The sequence below is a fragment of the Panthera onca genome, chromosome B2 (assembly GCF_046562875.1).
Source record: "Panthera onca isolate mPanOnc1 chromosome B2, mPanOnc1 haplotype 2, whole genome shotgun sequence".
NCBI classification, from domain to species: Eukaryota; Metazoa; Chordata; class Mammalia; order Carnivora; family Felidae; genus Panthera; species Panthera onca.
Window position 1 is genome coordinate 110,657,869 of NC_138343.1, and position 24,169 is coordinate 110,682,037.

General features: G+C 34.2%; 1 protein-coding gene across 2 annotated transcripts in view; it reads right to left on the reverse strand.

The window, feature by feature from the left end:
- TRDN (triadin) overlaps window positions 1–24,169 on the reverse strand; it is a 388,244-nt gene that overhangs the window by 299,740 nt on the left and 64,335 nt on the right. For both annotated transcript variants that reach the window (XM_060616557.3, XM_060616555.3), the window contains exons 3-4: window positions 18,750–18,911; window positions 17,651–17,683 (exon numbers count right to left, since the gene is read on the reverse strand). In XM_060616557.3, the coding sequence (XP_060472540.3) occupies window positions 17,651–17,683; window positions 18,750–18,911 (195 nt within the window). The remainder of the gene's footprint in view (window positions 1–17,650; window positions 17,684–18,749; window positions 18,912–24,169) is intronic.

Here is a 24,169-nt window from a genome sequence, read left to right on the forward strand (position 1 = left end):
ATAGCCACAGGACTCATGTGGATGTTAAAGACAGGGTATGAGATTAGTCTAACATTGAGATGTGATGTAAGTGTAAGTACACACTGGATTATGAAGATTTAGTATAAAAAAAGATGTACAATATCTCATTAATGATTTTATATTAATAACATATTGGGATGATATGATTTGGGGCATATTTAGTGTGATCATTTTATTTGTGTGGCAACTTGGGCAGACTACTATTCCAAGTCATTCAAATGAACACTAATCTAGGATTTGCTGTGAAGGTATTTTACAGATGTAATTAAAATCCCTAATCCATAGACTTTAAATAAGAAGATGATTCTGGATCATGAAGTTTCCCAAGGAGGAGAAAGAAATTCTGTCTAGGGATGACAGCTTTGGTCCCTGCCTGTGGGTTCAATTTTGCCTGTGATTTTTCCTTTCCTGACTGCTGTCCTATGCTTAGCCAGTCCCCACAATCACATATGCCAATTCCTTGTGATAAATTTCTTAATATATAAATATATCTGCATAATCTCCTACTGGTTCTGCTTTTCTGGTTGAGCCCTCACTGAGACCCTGATTAGGTTAAATAAGACATGTCATTAAAATTAATTTCATATTATTCTTTTTACATTTTAAATATGTGGCTACTTGAAAATTTTAAACTGTGTATGTGGCTCACACTGTATTACTATCAGCCAGTGCTGGTTTAGTCCTAGGAGTGGGCAAACGACCTTTGAAAAACCTTAGGTCATCCACAGAGTTCAATCTTTTACAAATGAAAAAGAAAACTTGAAATTCTCCCTTGCCAGTACTATCTTGCTTCCTCCTTCCTATTCAGATCAACAGAGGCCGCAAAGATCGGTGCCTTGTATAAATCAGGCCAGTAAAGCAAGTAAAACGCCAAAGATTTAGAGTAGTCTGGACATGCTAAGGGAGTCACCTTTAAGAGATAATTTCTTACTCCTAGTTGGGATTGATTTGAATACAGAAATGGGATGAAATCTTCTAAATTAAAAGCTTACTTGAAATGCTACCTTCATTGTGAGAGAAGAAGGTCTTAAAGTTGTCATTTAGAATAATATTCTTCCTTTAGAGGTAAGTGCGTGTGCGTGTGTGTGTGCATGTGTGTGTGCCTGTGCATGCTGCTTGGGCAAACCTGTCAGAGCCTCCTACCCTAATTTCATTTGGGGAAATACGCCGGACAGGGTGGTGTTTTGTGGGACTAGACAACCCATGTTCATCCATGGCTGGGTTTCCTGCAAGGCAGGTGGATGTTTGCACATAAGAGAACAGAAATAAGAAGCAGTAGCAGGAGCCAGCTCGTCACCCCTTAGCTCTAGCTCCTTTGTACACAGCAGCATCCCATCAAAAGGGAATGAACTATAGATTGTGATCAGCATTGAAATGAGCAGAAGTCCATTCTAGAGGGAAAAAAATAAAGTGAGAGAAGACAAATCTCAACAAGGTTGGGATCAAGAGCACCATTCATGAAAAGGCAGGGGGAAATCCACTGATTTCCAAATACACGGAGAGATTTAACTCCAAGAAGGAAGGTAAATGCTGGCATGTTGGATATATTTCACTACACATTTTCCTTAAGCGAAAATATAAATAAAATGAAACTAAAAGAGAATTAGACTGAAAAAATGGCAATATATTTCTGAGTACTTGTTTTTTACTCAACAGTAAATGGAGCAGACACAACCCAGTTCTATAACTCAGACCAATCTCAAGGATAAAGCCCTATTTTTTTTTATTTTCCTGACTCCATACTTCAGTCTTTTATGAGGACAGTCTCATGGCTCTGGACAGCTCTACTTAGATTTCTCATAAGTGGAGGCAGGGATCATGGATTAAAATACACACACATACACAATAAGATCTTTACAGGTCACAATGAAATATGATGACTTACACAGGCATTTTCTAGTGTGCAGGACTGTCATCAACTAAATTTTTAACTCACTCGAAGACCCTTAGTATTTCTGTAGAGGCAAGTGAAGACTCACACAGCTAACCTTATAAAGGCATACATAGGCCTACATTTCTCTGCTTATAGAAGACAAAAGAAATTTATTTCTTATGGTTGAGACTTAAGGATAAATTACATCTCTCTCTGCATGTTTTACTGCAACACTGAATTTTCTTTGGTGACTGCATTCTATGGCAAGTGTCAATGCCTGTGGCTATCAGATGCCTGGAGAAACCAATGAAGCCTCTGCACATGTGTCAGTTCTATCTCCTTACACTTGAGCCAGGAAATGATAACCATCCAGGCTCTTGTCCAATTGAGTAACAATGTCCTTCCAATTTAGACTTCAGAAGGATCTTTTTCTCACAAGCAAATGATGTTTGATTTGTTATTCTCAACTGCTCTTTCCAGCTAAGAACCATTTATATAAGAACATAAAATTAAATTTTAAAGATTCAAGTCACTAAAGGTAGAACTTTATCGCCCTATGGTTTTCAACAAATTTCCAAGAAAAATAAAATTCCCTGTATTATATTACAACTGGCTTCCAGTTATTTGCTAATTTCCATGGACTGGTGAATAACTCCATTTTGTGTAATATGACAATAATGTATAATCGCATAAAATTGCATTTAACATCATGACACTGTTTAGATACAGTTCACTTAGATCTGCACAAATCCTGGGTACAAGGGCCAAAGAAGAAGATCAAAGCAGTTGTTATTTACCTCCAAATATATGTGTTTTCCAATTAGATTAATGCCCAATGTCTATTAAGACATTATAATAAGTCACAGCACCAGATGCCAGTTGGAATCATAAGCCATTCTGGTAACCAGTAAACCTTAAAGATTGTTTTGTGGCTGAGAAGGCACAGAAGTCAAAGTGTCTCAATCCAGGTGTGAGACTGTCCACAGGCCCTTAAGGATACAAATCTGTATTTGAATTTTGAGAATTGGAGAAGGGAAAAATAATATGGAAGAAGAGCAATAATTATCTCAATGTGTCAGGAGGGAAAAAGGAGTCATCAGTAACCGTACCTTAGAAGAGTGGAGCAGTACTCCACTGATGTTTACAGTGTTGGTAAGGGTACAATTGTACTAAAAGATTTATGAAAAGGGCAAGTTATCACCACAGAATGTGGGGAGCATAGTCCAACTTTTTTTACTACTCCTGATTTTCCTCTATAGTTTTCCTCCACATCTACAGGGAAGTATGAGTAAATATAAGACGTGGAGAAAAATAATAAGGTCTCCCTTTAAATCCTTATTTTTATTCATCTCCCACTCTAAAACTAAAAACATTTGAAGTCATCGGAAAACTTTATCAAGCTAGGCTCTAAATGCATTTACAAATTTCCTTCATTTAAGGAACTCAGAAGATTTAAACCCTGGCTTTTATGCTTTATAATTCAATGAAGATAATAAGGAAATATACCCTCCTCAGTCAGGCTGTTTCTCTGAAGTTCAAAGCCAAACAACCAATTAGGTCAGAGTCCAACGTCTCTGAGGAGGTGTTAGTCTCAGCACCAGACTTGTGAAGTGTTGGGAAAGTAAAAATTAGTAATATTGAGATTTTTCATTATTTCTGGGTTGCAATGATCATTAAATGATTATTTTAATAATTGTCATATGAAAGCTGGTATAAATCTATGGTATTCTAATATAATTAAAATATGCATTTTTTAGAAAAATTAGACACAGATAAGTTATTCACAGATCTATACAAAAATATATCTGACATGTATTAAAATACAGCTTAGTGGTTAAGATAATCGATGCTAGAGTCAATCTGCCCAGTTGGAATCTGATTCCTTTTCTTACCAGCTGTGCAAACCTTATTTCTTCATCTGTAAAATAAGGTTATTAATAGTACCTTCCACACAGATTTACAGAAGAATTAAAATAAGTCAAAATGTGGGGCACCTGGGTGGATCACTTGGTTAAGCATCTGACTTAAGCTCAGGGCATGATCTCAAGCTTCGTGGGTTCAATACCCATGGTGGGTTCTTGCACTATGCTAACAGTGAGGAGCCTGCCTCAGATTCTCTGGCTCCCTCTCTCGCTGCTCCTCTCCCACTCACATTGTCTTTCTCAAAAATGAATTAATAAACATTAAAAAATAATCTAAAATGTAAAGAATTTACAACAACATCTGGTTATCAAGTAAGTTACTGTAAATATTGGCTATTTTTATCATAATTACTTGTTTCTCTCATTAAATTCTAAATTGATGAGGGCAAGAATTATATTTATATTGTTCCACATTAAATTTTCAATGTGTAACAATAGTGGCTGTCACATACCAACGACTTGATAAATATATAATAGGGGAGCCTGGGTGGCTCAGTTAGTTGAGCATCTGATTTCGGTTCAGGTCATGATCTCACGGTTCATGAGTTCAAGCCCCACGTCAGGCTCTGTGCTGACAACTCAGAGCCTGGAGTCTGCTTTGGATTCTATGTCTCCCTCTCTCTCTTCCCCTTCCCTGCTTATGTATGTCCTCTCACACTCAAAAATAAATAAATACACATCTTTTCAAAAAGTCAAAGTAAGGATACTGAGTATTTAAAAATTTTTTAAATACTAGTAATAATTAATACTAGTAGTAATACTAGTTTTTAATACTAAAATAGTTTTTTCGTGCTTTGCTTTATTTCAAAACTTATTCACAGATATTTATATAAAAAGTAAGTCAACTATGAATTGAATATATTATACCTGTAATAAAATGTTGACAAATATCATGTCTCTTTCATTTGAAATAATTGGGGACAGGATTTAAAAATAGGACATGCAATTCAACATAACTTAAAGGAAGGGTCCATAATTTCTATCCCTTTTGTTCTACATGTTAGATGTTATTGCAGTTCTCCAGCATTCCCTATTGACACTTATGGTATTTCAATGATAATCTGCATTCTCTTTTATTTGATGGCACTTGCTTATATACGTATATTTTATACACAGAAATAATGAAATTTTGACACTTGTTACACATATTTATACTGGACATCTGAGAAGATAAATATAGATTTCAATGATCCTTTTGGTAGTCCAAATGGAACTTTTAGGTGTAACAGGGAAATTTCTGGTTCTCACAGTGTGTGCTGCATGGCCCATGGGAACACATAATTATTCAATAGACAAAGTCTTTAAAACTTCTCTAAATTAGAAGTGAAGATTCATTTCATTGGCTTGATTCTCCTTCTTTATCTTTAGACAGTTTAATTATATCAATATGTAATCATCTAACCTCTATGTCTCCCACAGGGCCAGTGGTAATCATAACCAACAGATTTTCCCAAGACTCTGAGCTCATCTCCCAAATATAATTTGGGAGGAGAGGCCATGGTACTTAAAATGGGAGAGTCACTAGCAGTAGCAATCAATGGGACCAAATTAGTGAAAATAGATTGTGTTAAATGAGTCCTAAGGATAACCTTATTTTGTAATGAAGTCTTCCTGAGTTATTTTGTATATTACGTGCACTTTGCTTATGATAGTTTAGTTGTAATTATAGAAGAGCTTATTTTTGAGTAGTTTATAATTTTGTTTAAGATTCAATGAGTGATATGCATTGAGGAAGGAAGACACTTGGGATGAGCACTGGGTGTTGTATGTAAGCAATGAATCACGGGAATCTACCCCCAAAACCAAGAGCACCCTTTATACACTGTATGTTAGCCAACTTGACAGTAAATTACATTAAAAAAAAAAAAGATTCACATGGTCAATTTAAAGCATACAATTTATATCTATTAATATAACACATTGTTAACAAATTAAAAATATTATCAATTCAAGATTTTAAAATGACAGACTCAAGAAGTTAAAAACATAATCTCTGTCACCAAGGCAACTGTACTGATTCTTTTAGATGGCAATCAAGTTCATTAAATTATTATGAGGCTGGTGGGTTTCAATGAATGCTTTTTATCATTATGTTTTCTCTATATATCTCACAAGCGCTAGACAATGTAAAATGTCTTCTTACAATTTGTCTTATTTTAATATTGAAAATTCAAATTATTTATTCATTTAAACATAGAATCTCTTTTGTATGATTTTGCCAATTGTGATTAGGACACAAAAGTTTAATTATGATAAATAACCAAGCAAGACTAGTTATCTATTTAGTGGCTAATTAAGGATTATTAAGGGAAAATATTATATTGAATACTGAGTAATTTAGATAAGCATTCTAAATCATGTGTAGGTATTTATATTTTCTATGATTTTTCTGATAATATTTCTATTGTATTGATAAACAAGTTTGAGGAAATCACACTACTGACCATTAATGAAGAGTATAAAAAGGAATATATTCTTTCCCTCAAAGCTACCTAATATTTATGATTAAGTTGGTATACACTCAGATATAGTGTTAGACAATATTGAGAATAGTTTCCTTCAGGGATGTCGAATCCCATAAACATAAAAATGTTTGGGACCTTAATTTTGTTAGATTTGATTACTTGGTAAAGTTTTGTAAAATAAGCTCAACTTTTTCAAGAAAAATATTAGTCTCAATACTGCATAATCTTGACCCCTACAAAAAACTTCAAAATAAGTATGACAGTATCTGTCCAATCTCATTTTTGCCATTAGCTCAATAATCTTAGGTTAATCCATTTTTCCTCTTTGAATTGTATTTTTCCATCTATAAAATGAGATACTATTTCCCATGTGTTCATAAGCCAGACAGAGGTGTAAATGACTACAAACAATACCTTTTGTAAGATAATTGCTGGTGGACTTTATGGATTTAGATGATGTTTTGACTGTGTTTCATATTTGATGATAAACTAGACAAGATCAATGTGGCTGTACACCAGAATCATCTGGAGAGATATTAAAATGTATTCCTGAGCTACAGCCCAAAACTTAATCAATTAGTCTCTCATGGTGAGGAACCTTTTAGGGATCTCCAATTTAAATAAGCTCTCAGGTGGTTTCAGAAGCACAGCCAGTAGTAGGAATTGTTGTCTAGACCAAAGTTTCTCAAATTTTAATGTGCATATGAGTCGCCTGGGGATCTTCTTAAAAATGCAGATTTTGATTCATTTCATTTGGTCTAGATGAAGCCTGGTTCTGCATTTCTAAATTACTCCCAGATGATGCTAATGCCGCTGTCCCATGATCAGATGAAACTCTTGGTGAAACTATTAACATGTGACATCACAATTTAATAATAAAATCATAAAATATTATAGCTAGAAAGAATGTAATATCAGTAAAATCCAGCATCTTTGTTTTATAGATGTGAGAGCTGAGAGCCACAGGGATTAAGTGGCTTAACCATAGTAGGTGAACAGCAGAAGGGGAACCAATGCAAATATCTCCTCATCATATTCCTTCAAATCTATCTCAATCATGTTTAAAATGTTGATGTGTTCAGCTGATGAGCATCAATTGTCAATAGTGATTCCAATAGTCTAGGTTAATGTGACAGTGATATTAACTTAGTTTGCATTTTATCATTCATGTTGGTATTTTTAATGGAAATTTATATAGAAGAACAGTCACTATGTATAAACAAAACATGTTATTATCCACTTATCTTCAACTCTCTCCCTTCCTGGTGTCACAATGCATAAAATCACTCATTTTTAGAATTAATCATTTGGGTTGCAATTATTCTCACCCATGTTGTGAGTTAGAAACACATTTGGGGGGGGGGTTGAAAATACAGCTGCTTAAGGCTTGACCCCTGGAGATTCTGGCTGGGTAAATCTGAAGTGGGAAGGGATCTGGGATTCCAAATTAAAAAGACATCTGTGGCTTTCCTGCTAGAATTCATTATTGTTAACATCATCCCTCCTCTAGTTTCAGGAACCAATCCTTTTTTAATCTCAGTATAAATAGTCCGGTTGATGCTAACCCCACTCTTTACTCCCAATGGTGAGTCTATTCTCTAGGTCTTGACAAAGTGCAGGTCCCTGGCAAACTGATTGATTCTAAGAAAGGCATGCTACTCAATAGAGATCAATGAGAGTCAATGACATTGTTTTTGCTGAAATACTTGGGGAAAAGCATAGGCTCCTTTCCTGAGTTGCTAAAGTAAGATACTTTTGGCCTCATGCTTCTGGTCATTGTAATTGCCACTAAGGAGAGGAAAGCCTGTCTGAGAATTAAGCAGATGAAGGAAAGCAGGGTCAGGAGCAAAGAGAGAGGATTTACTAATCACATTATTAAAAAAACCTATATCTAACCATCCCTAAAGCCAGTTTTGCTCTTGTATCTTTCAGTCACTCAAACCATTAAAGTATTCTTTCCATTAAGTCAGTTTGAAATGAATTTTAGTCTCTTGTCATTTGAATCTGATACATAGAGTTGAGAACCACTGGGATGTTTTCTGTTTTGCTTTATTCTGAATTCATTTTATTTTTCAATAAACCATTCTAAAAACACATAATCTGGAATATGTAGCACTTTAAGCCATCTGTATTCAACCAACACCTCATTTCTTATGGTTTTAAGACAGGAAACCTACATATCTGGAGAGAATAGAGTCTGGAATAAATGAATGACACCTAACAGCTTCCCATTCATACACTTCTTCGATACTTATCCTATCTGATTTATAGGTAAGATCAAAGCAACACTGAGATCAGATTTGGTGTCAGCATCGTGGGAAAGAAGGGTTTCTGAGATAACTCAGACCCGACCATTTTAGTATTTCTTGTTGGAGCAGGAATAATCTCAGTGCTTTCTTTGGCATGTCCCTACAGGCTCTGGTTCCACATACTATTATTTGTGGTAGTGTCTCCCTACTGTTATTTACTTACTAATCATCCTGGTTCTAGTTTGCTTGCCTCGATGGAAATGAGCTCTTTCTAGTAGCACAAGATACAAAAGTTGACTGACCCGTTAGATCCAGAGTTCACTATAGCTGCAACCCCATTGAGAAGTGAATCTCTGGATCACTCACCAGATCTTCCTTTACCTCAACCTTCTCAGACTTTTTTAGTCTGAGTCCACCTCCAAGCCTGCTGTCTGTTCTCTCTGTGCTTTGTCACCCTGTCATTGTAGGTCTGATCAATAATAAGAAAAACGGGCAGAAGATAAAGCAGTGAGTTCCTTGTGTAGCCCCAGGGTAATATGCAGCTCTGCAGTTATGGAAGTGAGTTTTGATCCAGACTTACTGTGTGAAGACGTCCAAAGATAAATGTATCTATTTAACAAGGTTACTAGGGCCTACCTAGTAACCAATATTCTGAGCCTATGAATTTTAACAAGTTTAGTCGCCTTTCCATTTCCTCTCCTTTTTTCACTCACCATATTTTTCAGACACTTAATGTTCAGCCTGGTGTAAGCCACTGAAGCTGCCAGCAAAGATGGATGCAATGAAATCTTTGGCACAGAAACTTGTCCATCTATCTTACTCCCGATGACGTGATACAACCTTCTCAATGGCCTAATCCTAAAGTCTTGAATATTTATGATGCACACATTTCCTGGTTCTTCCTCATTCACCCTGACTGCAAAGAGCTATCGTGGGTTTCAATCAAGTGAGAAAAATACACAATAAGAGAACTGAGTTTAAATTTACTGGGTTCTTTTCAACCCGAGGAGTTTTAGGGAAATTTAAAAACATGACTATAAGGAGGATGTAATTTGTTGTGCTCTAAGTAGAGAAGAGCCTCTCCCTCCGCTGTTGACACGCATCAGGTACAATCTTACAGAATCAGCTTTCATATTTGAGTCCAGTTCAAATATAAGGACAGGTCCTTATTTCAAAGAGCAAGTAATTAGGCAACAAGGAAATTCAATGTAATGTAGTGGGGTCTCTAGTTCTGTCCTCTAAGGCAAACAATGATTTAACACGTAAGGCCACCAATGCCCCTAATATTGAAAAACAGTTCTTCCTTCCCAAAAAACTGAATGTGCATAGATCCAAATGATTAAAACTATTTTTTATTAACTTTAAATCTAGACATCAGGAAATGACATTATAAAATGTGATTTCTTGTTAGGAGACTATTGTTGTCTTCTAAAATTACATATTCCAAAGGACATAACTGTTATAATGATTATTCTTATGTACAGAGTTACTACAGACTGAGGTTTAACTAAGAAAAAACTGTAAAAGGGAGATAAGTATATTCATTATGTTGCACTGAGAAATGTGAGTACAAAAAATTAAAAAGCTATATATCCCTTAAAGAATTATACTCTCTGTCAATGTTTACCCAATCTGAAAAGTCAGCTTCACATTAAGACCAATACAGAAATGTGAGAGAAAAATCATGCTAGGTTTCTGATAAACTGGTAATTTATTTTTGAAAAAGAAACAGAAAAATACCTACACCTATGATGAATGGATCTATATTCTTAACTTTCCTTTAAGAATACTAGATTTTCACTCTCTCTCTCACTTTCTTCCTCTATCTCTTAAGCTCTCCCTCTCTATCTGTTTGTGTTAGTAAGCCTGCTATGCTATTAACTTTGGCTTGGAGAATTTATGAATAATTAAGAGAATTAAAACTATTTATGTATTTTTATTATATTTCTATTTTTGCCCAAAACAGAGTTTATCCATTTGCCGTATAATTAGTTATTCATATTTTCATCCACTTTAAGTTCAGTTTGCATATGATCACATCATCATTATCAAATATGCAATGCCCCAATTATTTGATCTCATTTACTATCTCAATTGATCATCTATTCATTAAATTTTTCAGTAAGGTCTTTTCAGTACATTATACTAAATAAGGTGATCTTTTTACTCATATACAATTACTTGGCTGTAGAATACAATGTTACATTGATTCTGATTTTGGTAGGGAATAATTAACTTTATTAGCCATATCATATAAAAGCTCCATTACAGTCATTTATTTATTATCTTATTTCACAAATTTTCATCATCAACATTTGGGAATGTTGTACCCAAAGACTTACATGTTCTCCTCCACCTAGCATATTGCTTGAACCATAAAAAAACACTTGAAAAAGATCTACTGAAAAATAAATTTACTGAAGGGATAAAACATGTCAGTGTCCTGAACTAGTGATTACCTCTACATGAGTCAACATTGTAGACTATGGTGGAAATGAACCCTCATGCTCTGAATATTCTCACTGCGAATCCTCAGGTTATCCAGAAAAGAAAATGTTCGTTTTCATCACAGTGACATTAATTTTTTTCCCTTTGACATTACCTTGGCAAACCTTGGAAAACTGCATCTCCTTCCATATTTTGAAGATAACTTCTAAATTTTTTATCATAGTTAAAAAGTTGCAAATAATTTACAGGTTATTATAAATTTTGACTTTTGAAAATAAAATTTCTTCATGTCTCTGAAAAAATCAGGTGAATGGACTCTAAATACTACAATGTTTTGAGACTCTTCATTATGGATTTAAAATATCACAACAAGCTCTTTTTTAACATTTGGAAATTGTATATCTTTATTCTTTTTAAATTCATATTTTCACTACATTTCTTTCACAAAATTTCATTCAAGAACAATATATTTTTATCACTGGGAATTTTTTTCTTGACTAAACTATGGTATAGTGTAATTTATATACTTTTTTCTCTAGAAAAAAGTTTATAAATTGAAATCTTGAATTTATTTCATATCCTATGGTTATAAGAATCTAAAGGTTACTCTAAGAATTTTTATAAAATATAATTAAACCTGAAAAGCAAAATTATATTAGAAAGACATCTATCTCTTTATGAGATGCATAAAACTTCAATAAGTTTATGGGTTTGTGGATATGATATACAGATGGGATCAGATAAGATTCAACAACAAATCTAACCCTCTTGTTTACTTTTAACGATACAAATGTTGAGAAGCCTTATGAAAATGTATGCATACATGCATACATATGCCTTATGCATGAACATGTATATAAGAGCTACACATACATGCACACACACATACACAGAGATGACAATTTTATTACAGTAATGTTTACTTTTTTAAGTGTTCTTCCAAGTAATGTTAAAATGACATAGGGAATTAATAAGAAATTTATTTTCAATGATCTCTCAGCTGAGTAATTGATTAATGCTTTCTTCAGTTATATTGGAAACAAAGGTCTGAAAAACACATGATTTGCAAAAGATTTGCTAATCTATTCTGAAAGTCATTTACTTTCTGAATTCCCTGGAAGTAAAATGATTTTATTAGGCTCTCCAAATGACTGCTAGATATTTCTACTATTCTCAAATAGGAGTACTTTGTGCAACCAAACAATTTTCCAGAAAGGATAAAAAAACCCAAAATATTGTAAATTGTAACGATTTTGGATAAAATTATGTCTTGCTTTAGTATATTCATCTAAACCCTGGGTACTGCTCACTTTATTTATGTTTGCCATTGTTATTTATAATGTTTTCCATGTTAGCTAATAGACAAACCAGCTTTTATTTTCAAACCTCTTACTCAAATCAAATTTACCTATCTCAAAAAATATAATTTTGTTTTGCAGTTCAAGAATAATTTTAGTTTGGGGGCACCTGGGTGGCTCAGTTGGTTAAGCGGCCGACTTCGGCTCAGGTCATGATCTCACGGTCCGTGAGTTCGAGCCCCGCGTCGGGCTCTGTGCTGACAGCTCAGAGCCTGGAGCCTGTTTCGGATTCTGTGTCTCCCTCTCTCTGACCCTCCCCCATTCATGCTCTGTCTCTCTCTGTCTCAAAAATAAATAAACGTTAAAAAAAATTTTTAAAAAAGAATAATTTTAGTTTGCATCTTGAGGAAATTATTAAGAAAGAATAAATTTTGCAACACAACTGGAAGATATGTTATTAAAAGTAGATGAAAAGGCTAAAATGAGGTGGAGTTAACATAATAAATTTATTTTATTTAAACTTTTTAAACATTTTTATTTATTTATTTTTAGAGAGAGAGAGCACATGTACACAAGTGGGGAGAGGGACAGAGGAAAGAGAGAGAGAAAGAGAGAGAGAGAGGGAGAGAATCTTAAGCAGGCTCCACGCTCAGCATGAAGCCCAACAGGGGGCTTGATCCCATGACCCAGGAATCATGAACTGAGCTGAAATCAAGTCAGACTCTCAACAGACTGAGCCACCCCTAATAAATTTACATTACTAATAAGTTATAAAAATCAGACAAACCAATATTCTATTTTACCTTATTTTATTTGGACTAATGTCATGTAATATATACATAAAATTTTCAATTGTTTATGAAGCTAAGAGCATGATAAAGAGTTTGAAACTTCAGCAATATATATGTGAAGGGATATCAAATTCTAAGGTTTTACTTTTGGGACTTAATAAATATGTTTCAAATATAAAAGAAATGACTCATAATTTTGTTAACTACCATAAAGTTGTATAATGTATTAAGCATTACATATATTTAAAACCAGTAGCTAGCATATAGTTTTATACTTTTTATTAATAGGAGGTAGAAAATACATGTAACATAAATAGCATATAATGAATAAATGTTGCATAATGTATTATACATACATACACACATGTTCATATATGTGTATATACATAGAGTAAATTGTTTCCTCACCTAGTATATGACTTAAGTTTTTGTCAGTAGGAGATATAAAATACTAAGCATTTTACATTAGATGAAATGAGATTTGGCTATAATTAGATTAGATATTTTATAATATAATTACATAAAATGTTGTTAATTCAGTGCATCTTAAAAGTTTGGTTGTCTCAGAAAATATCCCAGCTATATTTAAAAGAATCAATGTCACTAAACTACACTGCTTTGGTTGTTTCAAAGTGCTCTTTCAAGCCAATGACAGTTCGCAAGATCATATATTGAGAATAACTGAAAAGGATTATTTATTTTTAAATTTTTAAAAGCCCTTGATAGCTTTTAGTATTTCCTACCTATACTCTTTTTGCTTTGCTCTTGAATCTCCCTCAAGAGCAATCCAATCTTTTACATTATTCAGCTAAATAAAAGGTAAAGTCATTAAGTGAAACTTATCGTTGCTCTAATCTCCAATCTCCTCCACACCATCATATCTCTGGTGTTATAACATCCCGTCATGAAAAAGAGCACTTGTGTATCAACATCATGCTTCTCCTTTAGCAGACGTATGAGGATGGACCAGAAAGACCAAGAGGTCAAGACCTTTCCTCTTGGTCTTTCTGGTCAGCATTCTAGCAATTTTAGGATGGGCGAAATCTATTTCTTTATGCTGTAAAGTAGAATACTATTATGAACTTAGGTGTGTTTTCAGGCAAATTACTTTTAAGAAAGCATACAGATGTAATTTCATTCCTTTATAGCTATCTGCACTTGTGTACCCTGGGAAAGTAAGGAGTCAACACCCATAACGTATACTGTACTGGGAAGAAGTTACATAACAGGAGATCCAGATAAACAAAGCACACCTACCACACACAGCCAAAAACTGTTTCAGGAATTATGATTTACAACGGTATTTGTTTCTCATAGTTATAAGTTTCAAATAATTATATAATAAAATATAAAATTTTATAATGATTCAGTGCCTTGGACTCATCATATAGTGTTTGGTAATAGAATTTACTATTTTAAAATTTTGACAAGCTGAAAAGTAAATATGCATAAGGAATATAAAGACACTAGGTACTACATCTAATGCCCTGAAGCTATATTTATTTATAACAACATAAACCACAGAATTGCAGATTCAAAAATGTCATCCATATTAATAATTTATTTAATAATCAACCCTCAACTCTGAGATTGTTTGACTCAACCATTATTCTACATCAAATTCGACCTGTGAACTCCACCCATAAATAACAGGATGGCTGAGTTTTTAGTTTGATGAAAATAGCAACTGGACAAATGAAACTAACATTTTAAGTACATTTAAATAAAATGCTTCATACAGACACAGGACAGTTAAATAAACAATCCCATGGCCTGATAACTTAGGTAACATAAAATGGCTAAATAGTATTGAATATATCTGAATGGGAAAGAGCATTCACTAGGAGACCAACAATCATTTACTTATGGATGAAAATCAAATGTTTTAAGAGACTGTCATTCTAGATTACCAAAAACATACTTCTTAAACCACAATTTTTAAATATGCAAATGTATAAAATAATCCATCATAAAATAGAGATAAGTTTATAGCATCTCTTCTCTAATACTAATATTTGAAATTTGCTTTTAAAAACAGAATACATAAAAAGTAAATAAATAAAAATAAAAACAGAATATGTATTGGAAATGTTTTGTTTTTAGAAATGTTTGTAAAATATTATGTATTGCCTTAAAACTCTCATCGCCTCTATGACTCTACAAAGGAAAAGACTATAAATAAAAAATAGTAATTGTAATGAAATATATTTGCTTCAGTCTACTTTAACTAATGTTCATTATTACATAGCTTTTATACCCAAGGTAGGGTATCTGTTTCCTCAAATGTCCATTCATGCAACCCTGTGAATTATATTATTAAGAAAATAATAATAAGCACCTGGGTGGCTTAGTTGTTTAAGTGTCTGACTTTGGCTCAGGTCACGATCTCATGGTTTGTGAGTTCGAGCCCTGCATCAGGCTCTGTGCTGACCGCTTGAAGCCTAGAGCCTGCTTCAGATTCTGTGTCTCCCTCTCTCTCTCTGCCCCTCCCTTGCTTGTGTTCTGTCTCTGTCTCTCAAAAATAAATAAATGTTAAAAATTAAATATATATATCTATTTAATATATATACATTCAGATGATTTTAAGTCTACTCTTCTTTTGGTAATCTTTCAAGACATTAGTGTACATGGTTTTTTGTTTTGTTTTGTTTTTTAACGTTTTTATTCATTTTTGAGACAGAGAGAGACAGAGCATGAATGGGGGAGGGCCAGAAAGAGAGGGAGACACAGAATCTGAAACAGGCTCCGGGCTCTGAGCTGTCAGCACAGGGGCCCGATGCGGGGCTCGAACTCACGGACCGCGAGATCGTGACCTGAGCCGAAGTCGGCGCTCAACCGACTGAGCCACCCAGGCGCCCCAGTGTACATGGTTTTAAACACATATATCACTTAGACTGTTTTAACTAATGAGCATTGTTGACATGTTTTTTTTAAAAAAAGTATCCTTAACAGCTATTTAATAGTCTTGCTGTTGATTTTATAAAATACAGCAATAATTTAAAGAATAATAGTTAAACAGCTTTATGCAGATTTGCAATTTATGCTAATCATTACATGAAACAATTTAAAAATAATCCCATAGGGAAATTCAAATCAAAAGGAAAGAACAGACTATTAAATTCTAGATATTGATTTATGAAGAATACGATCTTATGATTTTCTTGTAGAATTCAATTTATAAGTAAGAAAATATTTGTTTTTCTCCCTTCCTTTTCTGATTGGAATACACAATATACATAACCTTTTGTTTCCAGACAATGGCTAGTAACTCATTAGCTTAAACTTTTACTGTATTCTAGGCACTATCCATTGGAGATCAGCTATTAAAAAAAAAAAAAAAAAAAAGCTGTTTCTAACCTCAAGAAGTTTAAAACTAATCTAGAATCTCTAAACCTGGATTTGATGGCTGAACTATGGCTTGAGTTCTTACATTCTCATCCTGGATTTGTGATCATGAAACCTTTCTCCTCTTGATAACTTCACAAACACTTTCATTTCTGGCTTTCTCACATTTGAGTATCACTAGCTCAGCTCTCTTTTGTTGGATAAGTTACAAATTCAAATTTTCCAAATTAACATACTAAATGGATTTTACCCCAGAGAGTGAGATAAACATCATCTCCTCAGGCAAGGCTAAAGCTCTAAATTTGGATCCCACTGTTTGTATCTATAGGAGGTCTAGGCAGATAGCAACAGAAGCCAGCAAGTTCTCCCCTGGAGTAAACACTCCCCAAAGCCTCTGCTGAATATGTGCAGCGATGACTAAAACATCACAATTGTATCAAGTCTGGCTATGTGTTGGCTGTTTCTCATTCCAAATATACCTCAGGAAGGTATCCTTTCTCCTTTTGTCCCTTCTAGAAATAATTCTCCCTTCTTCCTATAAAAATACTTGCCCCTCTGAGGTTTTTGCCCCATAGCCATACCTCTTTGTCCTAGCCATATTGCTTCCATCTCTTGGATTCATGACAATCATGGACAGTTATTGAAAAGCCTGGCAAAATCTATTTCTGCAAAGAATCCCTCCATACCAAATCCAAGTATACCCAGGTGACTCTATTCCTTTGGGATGATGCATGGCACATACTGACTGATATGTCTTTGCCTCCAAGATTATTATTTTGCACACTATCTCATATACCCTGTCCCCTACTTATCACCTAAAAATGAAGAATATTAATAGTGACAGTAAAATAAGAAGAAAATGAATAAAAATTTAAAATCTGGCCATAGTGAGAATAAAGAAAATGGGCATCATCATTTTCTGGGCCATTTCTGTGTCTACTGAATTCACTCCTCATTCCTGTAATTCCAACTCACACAGATCTATATGTAGATGAATTCACACATATCCTGAAGAAGGCACCAAGTAATCAGCTGAAAAATAATAGGGTCAGCTTTATTGGAGAGAATGGAGTATTTCTCTACCTACCTATAAAATTTGATCTAATCATCAAACAAAAACTGTACATTGAAAGTAAATTAAGGTTCCAAATCATGTAAAATATATTTTGAGTCATGCTAAAAAATGAGCATTACCATAAAAGGGGAAAAATGCATTATTAAAGGTAAAAACAACCAACCTTTTTGTTTCAAGGGAGGCTCCTCTATTTCTCCTAGACCAAGACAAAAACAGTGAATTAGAAAAACCTTTAGCTTAGCATAATATTGTTTCTCCATTTTCCCATTTTCTTTTGTTCATTAAAAAAGCCATCCATTAGTTTTGACATTAGTAGTCTTTATATTACTTTGCCTCCCAAATTCCAGTTTTTAAGTATAAACTTTGTTTATGTACATTTATGTGAGATAGTTTCACTTTTATGAGTTCAATAAAAGTGTGGCAGCAATCCAAGTTATACATTATAGTTCATATATCATGTTCATTTCTATTCTCTATTGTTCATCTCGACCTCTCACTGGGGCCAAACAAATACAAATTCAGACAAATTCATAGAGAGGTCTAAAATAATAAGAGCTTTCCTGGTAGTCAAGGTAGTCTGATGACTGAGACTGACCCTAAAAAATGTCATGTAGAAGACAAGATCATTATGCTTTGTTCTTTTCACATCCATTCAATAGCAGTTTATGTATGGTTGGAGTTTATTTTCTTTTGTTTATTAATATATATATATGAGAAAGTACATAGGTTAGCTGCATAATTGTGACATTTAGAACATTTCCCTCCATTACACCTCCATTTGGTTCAATCAATTTACTTTTTATTATGATTTTAGGAGAATTGCTTTCTGCTATTTGACTATGAATATGACTTACATGTATAAAACATATGTCTATCAAGTTTTACTGTTGTTATTTCAATCTTCCTAAGGATAAACTTGAGAAATAGCTACAATTTTTTTCCCAAGGAAGCATATAAATGTGAGTTCCTATTGTGAGTTTGTAGTATTGCATAATAAGACCCTCTCTACTATAATGCTACCCTCATGGTAGCATTTAATGTTGACATCTTTGTCATAAAGGCAGATAAGCCGTAAGATGAAAGCCAAATAGAGACCAATTTACTGAGTTTGGCAGCCTGTTGATAAGCTATTAGAACTCAGAAGTATATTCATTTTGGGTTAGCCTGACCCAAGTGCTCATTTGTGTTTAAACTTAAGAAAACCACTGTAATACATAACTAAAATTGGTCCAAGAAGTTAGATGTGTCTCTATGCTTTGTACCTTTATCAGTGTCCTCATCCCCATCATCATCTTCTTCATCACCCTCAGACGAGATGATGTCAGACAACAAGGAAAAGAAGCCATAGACCCAGTCGGTGGTTTCTTCCACAGCATCATGTACAAGTTTTAGAGGATCTGAGCCAATCTTGGAAATAGAGCTTGCTAAAAGTAATTAAAAATAAGAGAAAAATTTTACAATCATCCCCAAAGAAGCTAAGGAAAGCTGTTTTTACCGATTTGTGCTTTTGACACAAAATAGGTCAATTTTATAAATGTAAATATCTCTTAGCTACAACTTTTTGGGGGGATCAGAAATAGAAAGTACATTTTGTCATAGTATGCATAGGTATTCAGTTAAAAAAAAGTTTTTGAATATCTATGGTACCAAACACTATTTAGTTACCAAGAAAGAAATTGTCCTTGAAAAGCTTATAATCTAAATAGGAGTTTAACACAGGGCAAAATTAGAAATGGATTGAAATAATGTGTATCTATGTTATTCAAATTGGTATATCCACTGTAAGTTATGGATGTTCAGGCACAGAAGAAATCACTGTTGGCCCATATTATACTGGAAAGCATCATGGAGAAGATGGCTCTGTAAATTTTCAGCAAACAATAAGTTCCAAGTTGACTTAAGTAGCTGTGACTCAAGTAAGAGTAATAGGTCCATTTATTATAATTTGTGATATATCAGAAAAAGTCTGGAATTGTCAAGGTAGTATTTATATCAGGTTCCAGCTAGATCCAATTTGTTTATCCTTATTAGGCATCCTGGTACCTAAAAATAAAAAACATTTAAATTTCTAGTAATTTTAGTAGATAGAGTTAGGAAAACCTGAAGTCTATAAATCTTCCATTTTTTATGTCCTAGGAGATATAAACTATTTGTGAAATGGGAGATTAAAAACTAAAAATGCAAGCAAATAGACATAACAGATATTTCTAGAATGTTGTTCTTCTCATTTTAATTTTATGAAAACTACTCTGAGGGGGTAAGAGTAACCTCTATTATCCGACTGAAGAGGAGATCTATCTAGAAATATGGTATAAGTTGCAACTGACTTTCCGTCAATCTATAATTAAATTTTAGATTTGTTTTCTTTAATTTTATTTATTTTTATTTATTTTTAATTTTTTTAATTTAAATTTTATTTAGCCAACATACAGTGCAATATTGGCTTCAGGAGTAGAATTCAGTGATTCATCACTTACATACAACACCTAGCATTCATCACAAGTGATGATTTTTAATACCCATCACCCATCTAGCCCGTCCCCCACCCATCTCCCTCTGTTTTCCTTAATTTTAAAAACTATTTTAGCTTCTCAGAGATTCTTCTCCATTTGATATCTTAAAAGACTACAATTATACCAACATATTATATTATCTAAAGGTTAAGTATTCTAAAATTAAGCTTTTATTCTGATAGAGAGAAGTCGCTGGAAGGTTTGAACAAAGGAATGATATGATTTGACTTGTGTAACTTCACTCGCTGTGCTGAGGATTCAAAGAATGCCAGGCTGGAAACAGGGAGATCAGTAAGGAGCCAAATGGAATAATCAAGGAGAACAATGATTATGGTGATTTATATCAGGATGATTGTGTGGTCATGAAATGTGGTCAGCTGAATGTATTTAAAAGATAGAAGTAATAATACAGGCTTACAGTTTGGCTCTTAGGTATGAAGGAAAGATACAGGTACAGGATAACTTCAAGGTTTGTGGCATGAAAAACTGGAAGGATGGAAATGTCATTTGTTGGAATGAGGAGGTCTGGAGAGAAACAGGGCTTTGTAGGGGTGGTATACAAGTACCTGAGTTTTAGATTCATCACACTCTAGTTGCCTATTAAATATCTATGTGCAGATGTAGACATTTTTACAACTCAATATGACCTACAAAAGAGAAGTCCTAGCTGAAGATAGAAATTTGGGAGTTCAGCAGAGGTATTCAAAATCATGATACTGAACGAAATCACCAAGGGAGTGGACCCAGGAGCATTCCCACATTTAGAAGACAGAGAGATCAGTCAGAAAAACAACAGCAATTGATTATGACAAGGAGAGATGAGAAAGACAGAGACAGAGATATTAACACATACATCCGGAGAGAGAAAGAAAGAAGCAGAAAAAAGAGAGCATAACATCCTAGATGTCAAGTGAGGAAATTGTCTTGTGGAGGATACAGTGATCAACAGGCAAAAGTTGCTGATAGGTCAGGTAAAATGAAGACTGAGAATAGACCTTGAAATTTAATGAGAATAGACCTTTAGATTTAATGAGGAGGATGTCATTGGTGACCTTCAAAGGGCTGGTTTAGTGGAATGCATTCGCGACCAAATGGGAATAATGTAAAGGTGGTAAGTACATTTTATTCAAAGTAAATGACAAGAGTTTGGGCAATGTTTAAAGAGAACTAGTATCATAGTGGGTTTTCTGTTGTTAACATTGTTTAAAATGGGAAGAATATTCCATTTTATGCTGATGGGGAAGATCCCACAGAAAGGGGAAAATGTGCTCGCTCAGGCAGTACATATACTAGAAAGGGGGAAAGTTATACAATAGAAGGGAATTCTGGGAAACTTTTATATGTTCTATTTCAGGGGATTCACAGCTCATTCAAGGAGGCCAAGTTACAAAATGTTGGTTTCAGAAAAACTTATCTCCATGATTCAGTGACAGTGTAACTTTACTCTTTGGACCTTATTTTACTGCATTCTGGAGAGTTTCGTGTGAGCAAGATATGGTAGTCTGAATGGTAAGATTAAACCTTAGAGAAAGGAAATGAAATGGAATTTTATAATTGCAATTGAAAAATTTTAAAGAATTATATGTAAGGAACTGGATTGTAATGGCACCATTAAATGTATATTTTAGCACTAGTATATTTTATATCTAATGGAAGAATACTGCAAATGGGATTTTTATTATCTGAATAGATTGAGACCATTTCCCCATTTCCCTTCTTTCTAAATGTTCACTGAGGAACTTAACAATAAAATCCAACAAAATAGATATCAGTTTAATTATCCTTATGCCTAAATGCACTATATATACTCTGCAGACATGTATATTGCCTGCTTCTAAAATAGTCAAATCAGGATGTTTTCATGAAGTCAATGTTGCTGACTTAAGATCAGCCTCTGATTTTAGCTATGTGAACAACAACTTTAAAAACATAGATATAGATATGCATACAGATACAGATTATAGGTATATCTTAAATAAGATAGTAGTCCTCAAGGTGATTCTTATTCCCTTTTTCAGACATCACATCCAAATTATATCATGGGAATAATATTATACAATGCAACTGAAACTTTTATTGATTTTTTATTACATTTTCTTACCTCTCATGTTTCCATGAGTTAAATTAAATATATTACATTGAGGGTCATCATAAAAATAATAGTAGCTAACAGTTTAAATAGAGTGTATTTTACCCACAAGATACCACTCTAAGAACTAAATGTATATTAACCCACATTTTTTTCAATAACCCAATGATGTAGCTATATTATATATTTTAAATAAGAAAACTGAGGTACAGAGAATGTAAATGAGATGCCTAAGGTTACATAGTTATTGTGATGGAGGCTGATTTTGCACCCTCCAGAGTATGACTCTTACCTATGCTATACTGTTATAAACAAACAAAAATATGAATTCACCATTGGTTCTGGAGTCAGATATTAGATGAGATATTCTGGGAGGAGGTTTTCTTGCTGTTAAAAGGAGAAACAAGGACTTTGGTGCATGGGAACATAAAGCCCAGGGCTGCTGTAACCACCTTATAACCATGAAGACAGTAGCTGATTCACTGAGGAAGGCAAAGGTTAAAAATGAAAAAACTTGTGTCCATATGACATTGGTGAGGCATTGAATTATCCAATCTTGGAATAATCGGCCTACTTCCAGAGCTTCTGTTATGTGAGATAAGAAATGTTTCTCAGTGTTCAAGTCACTCTTAATTGTATCTTATATTTTGTTTTAAAAAATATACCACCAGGTGCAGGGAAACTGCTTTAGGCTCCTTATGATCAGTAATTGGATTCTTGGCACTGATAAAAGAGTACCAAGAGAGGCAAGAGAGGCAAAGAAAAGTTTAAAGTTAAATAAGATTTTTGTTGGTCCTCTGTCTTTGAAGCCAAACTATCCAGCTACTTAAGTTTCTAAGTGGGAACCTACATGGGAAATTAAATTACTCATTTTCTGTTTTCCTCCTGAAGAACCAGCTCCATAATTTTGCCATTATCCTTGATCATCAGTCTTACATTCTTTAAGTTATATTTTACTCTTCTTTGTCTTCCAAATCCTGACAAACATTAGCCAATAACGATTACAAGCTTGTGTTCTGAGCTCAGACTGACAGCATTCAAGTTCAGGCCTCCCACCTGTTGCCATGCCAGGCCATATTAAAGTCAGAGACAGAAGAGAAAATCAGTCAGAATAATCCTGTCTTTATGTAAATTTTTGATATTTTGTTCATCATAGATTTTTGCATTAATTTAAAAATTTTAAGTATTACATTAAAATATCATGCATCTTAGTTACTGAGGTTTTTTTTGGAGCCCTTCCACTTTACAGCCAAGGTGAGTGTTTCACTGACCCCATGCTAGTCCTGATGCTCGCCCCCTAGATAGCTATATGATGGTGAGAAGATTAACTTTTGCTATGTCTACAAAATTCATCGAAGCCTATGCTTTTCCAAAGTCACAATTCTAAAGTCACCCCTTCATGCCTGTTTTCTATAGTATACCTGGTTCTGGCAAACAGTATTCTATATTGGGGACACAATTTTTTTTCTGTGCTTCAGCATGCTGAACTATAAAATGACAATAAGAGTAATAATACTTGCCTCACAAGGTTGTTACAATTATTACATGGGATAATACATTCGAAGCACACAGTACGGTGCCTGTGAATTAATAGATGCCAATGCGGAGAAAAAAAGCAAGATTGCCTTTTATCTTGAATGAACCAGAGGTTCTTTCCAGTTTGCTAGCTAGGGCAGCAGCTTCTCTTCCCCTTACCAGGAAGGTCTGTGTGTGATCTCAGCTTCCATCTAGGTCTCCAAATGCTGCACCACAGTCATTTCCAGTATCCCCTTGGATGTCTGGGTCCTAAATTCTGACTGCATGGAATTCATTCCCAGATGAATTACCCTCCCCCTCCACCAACGCTAAGGCTGCCCTCATGCATATCTTATCAAAAGCAAGAACAACTCAGAGGCGGGATAGTTTTGCCCATCTGCATCTGTCTGAACCATTCCACAGGATGGTGATTGAAATGAAATCCCAGGCATCTTCTGACCCTTTTGCCTTGAGTCTCTGCCCACACCAGATGGTGCTTACTGAACTTTGCTCAAACTCATCGTACATAAACTCCTTAGTATCGAGTGCCTAAAGCAGAGTAAAG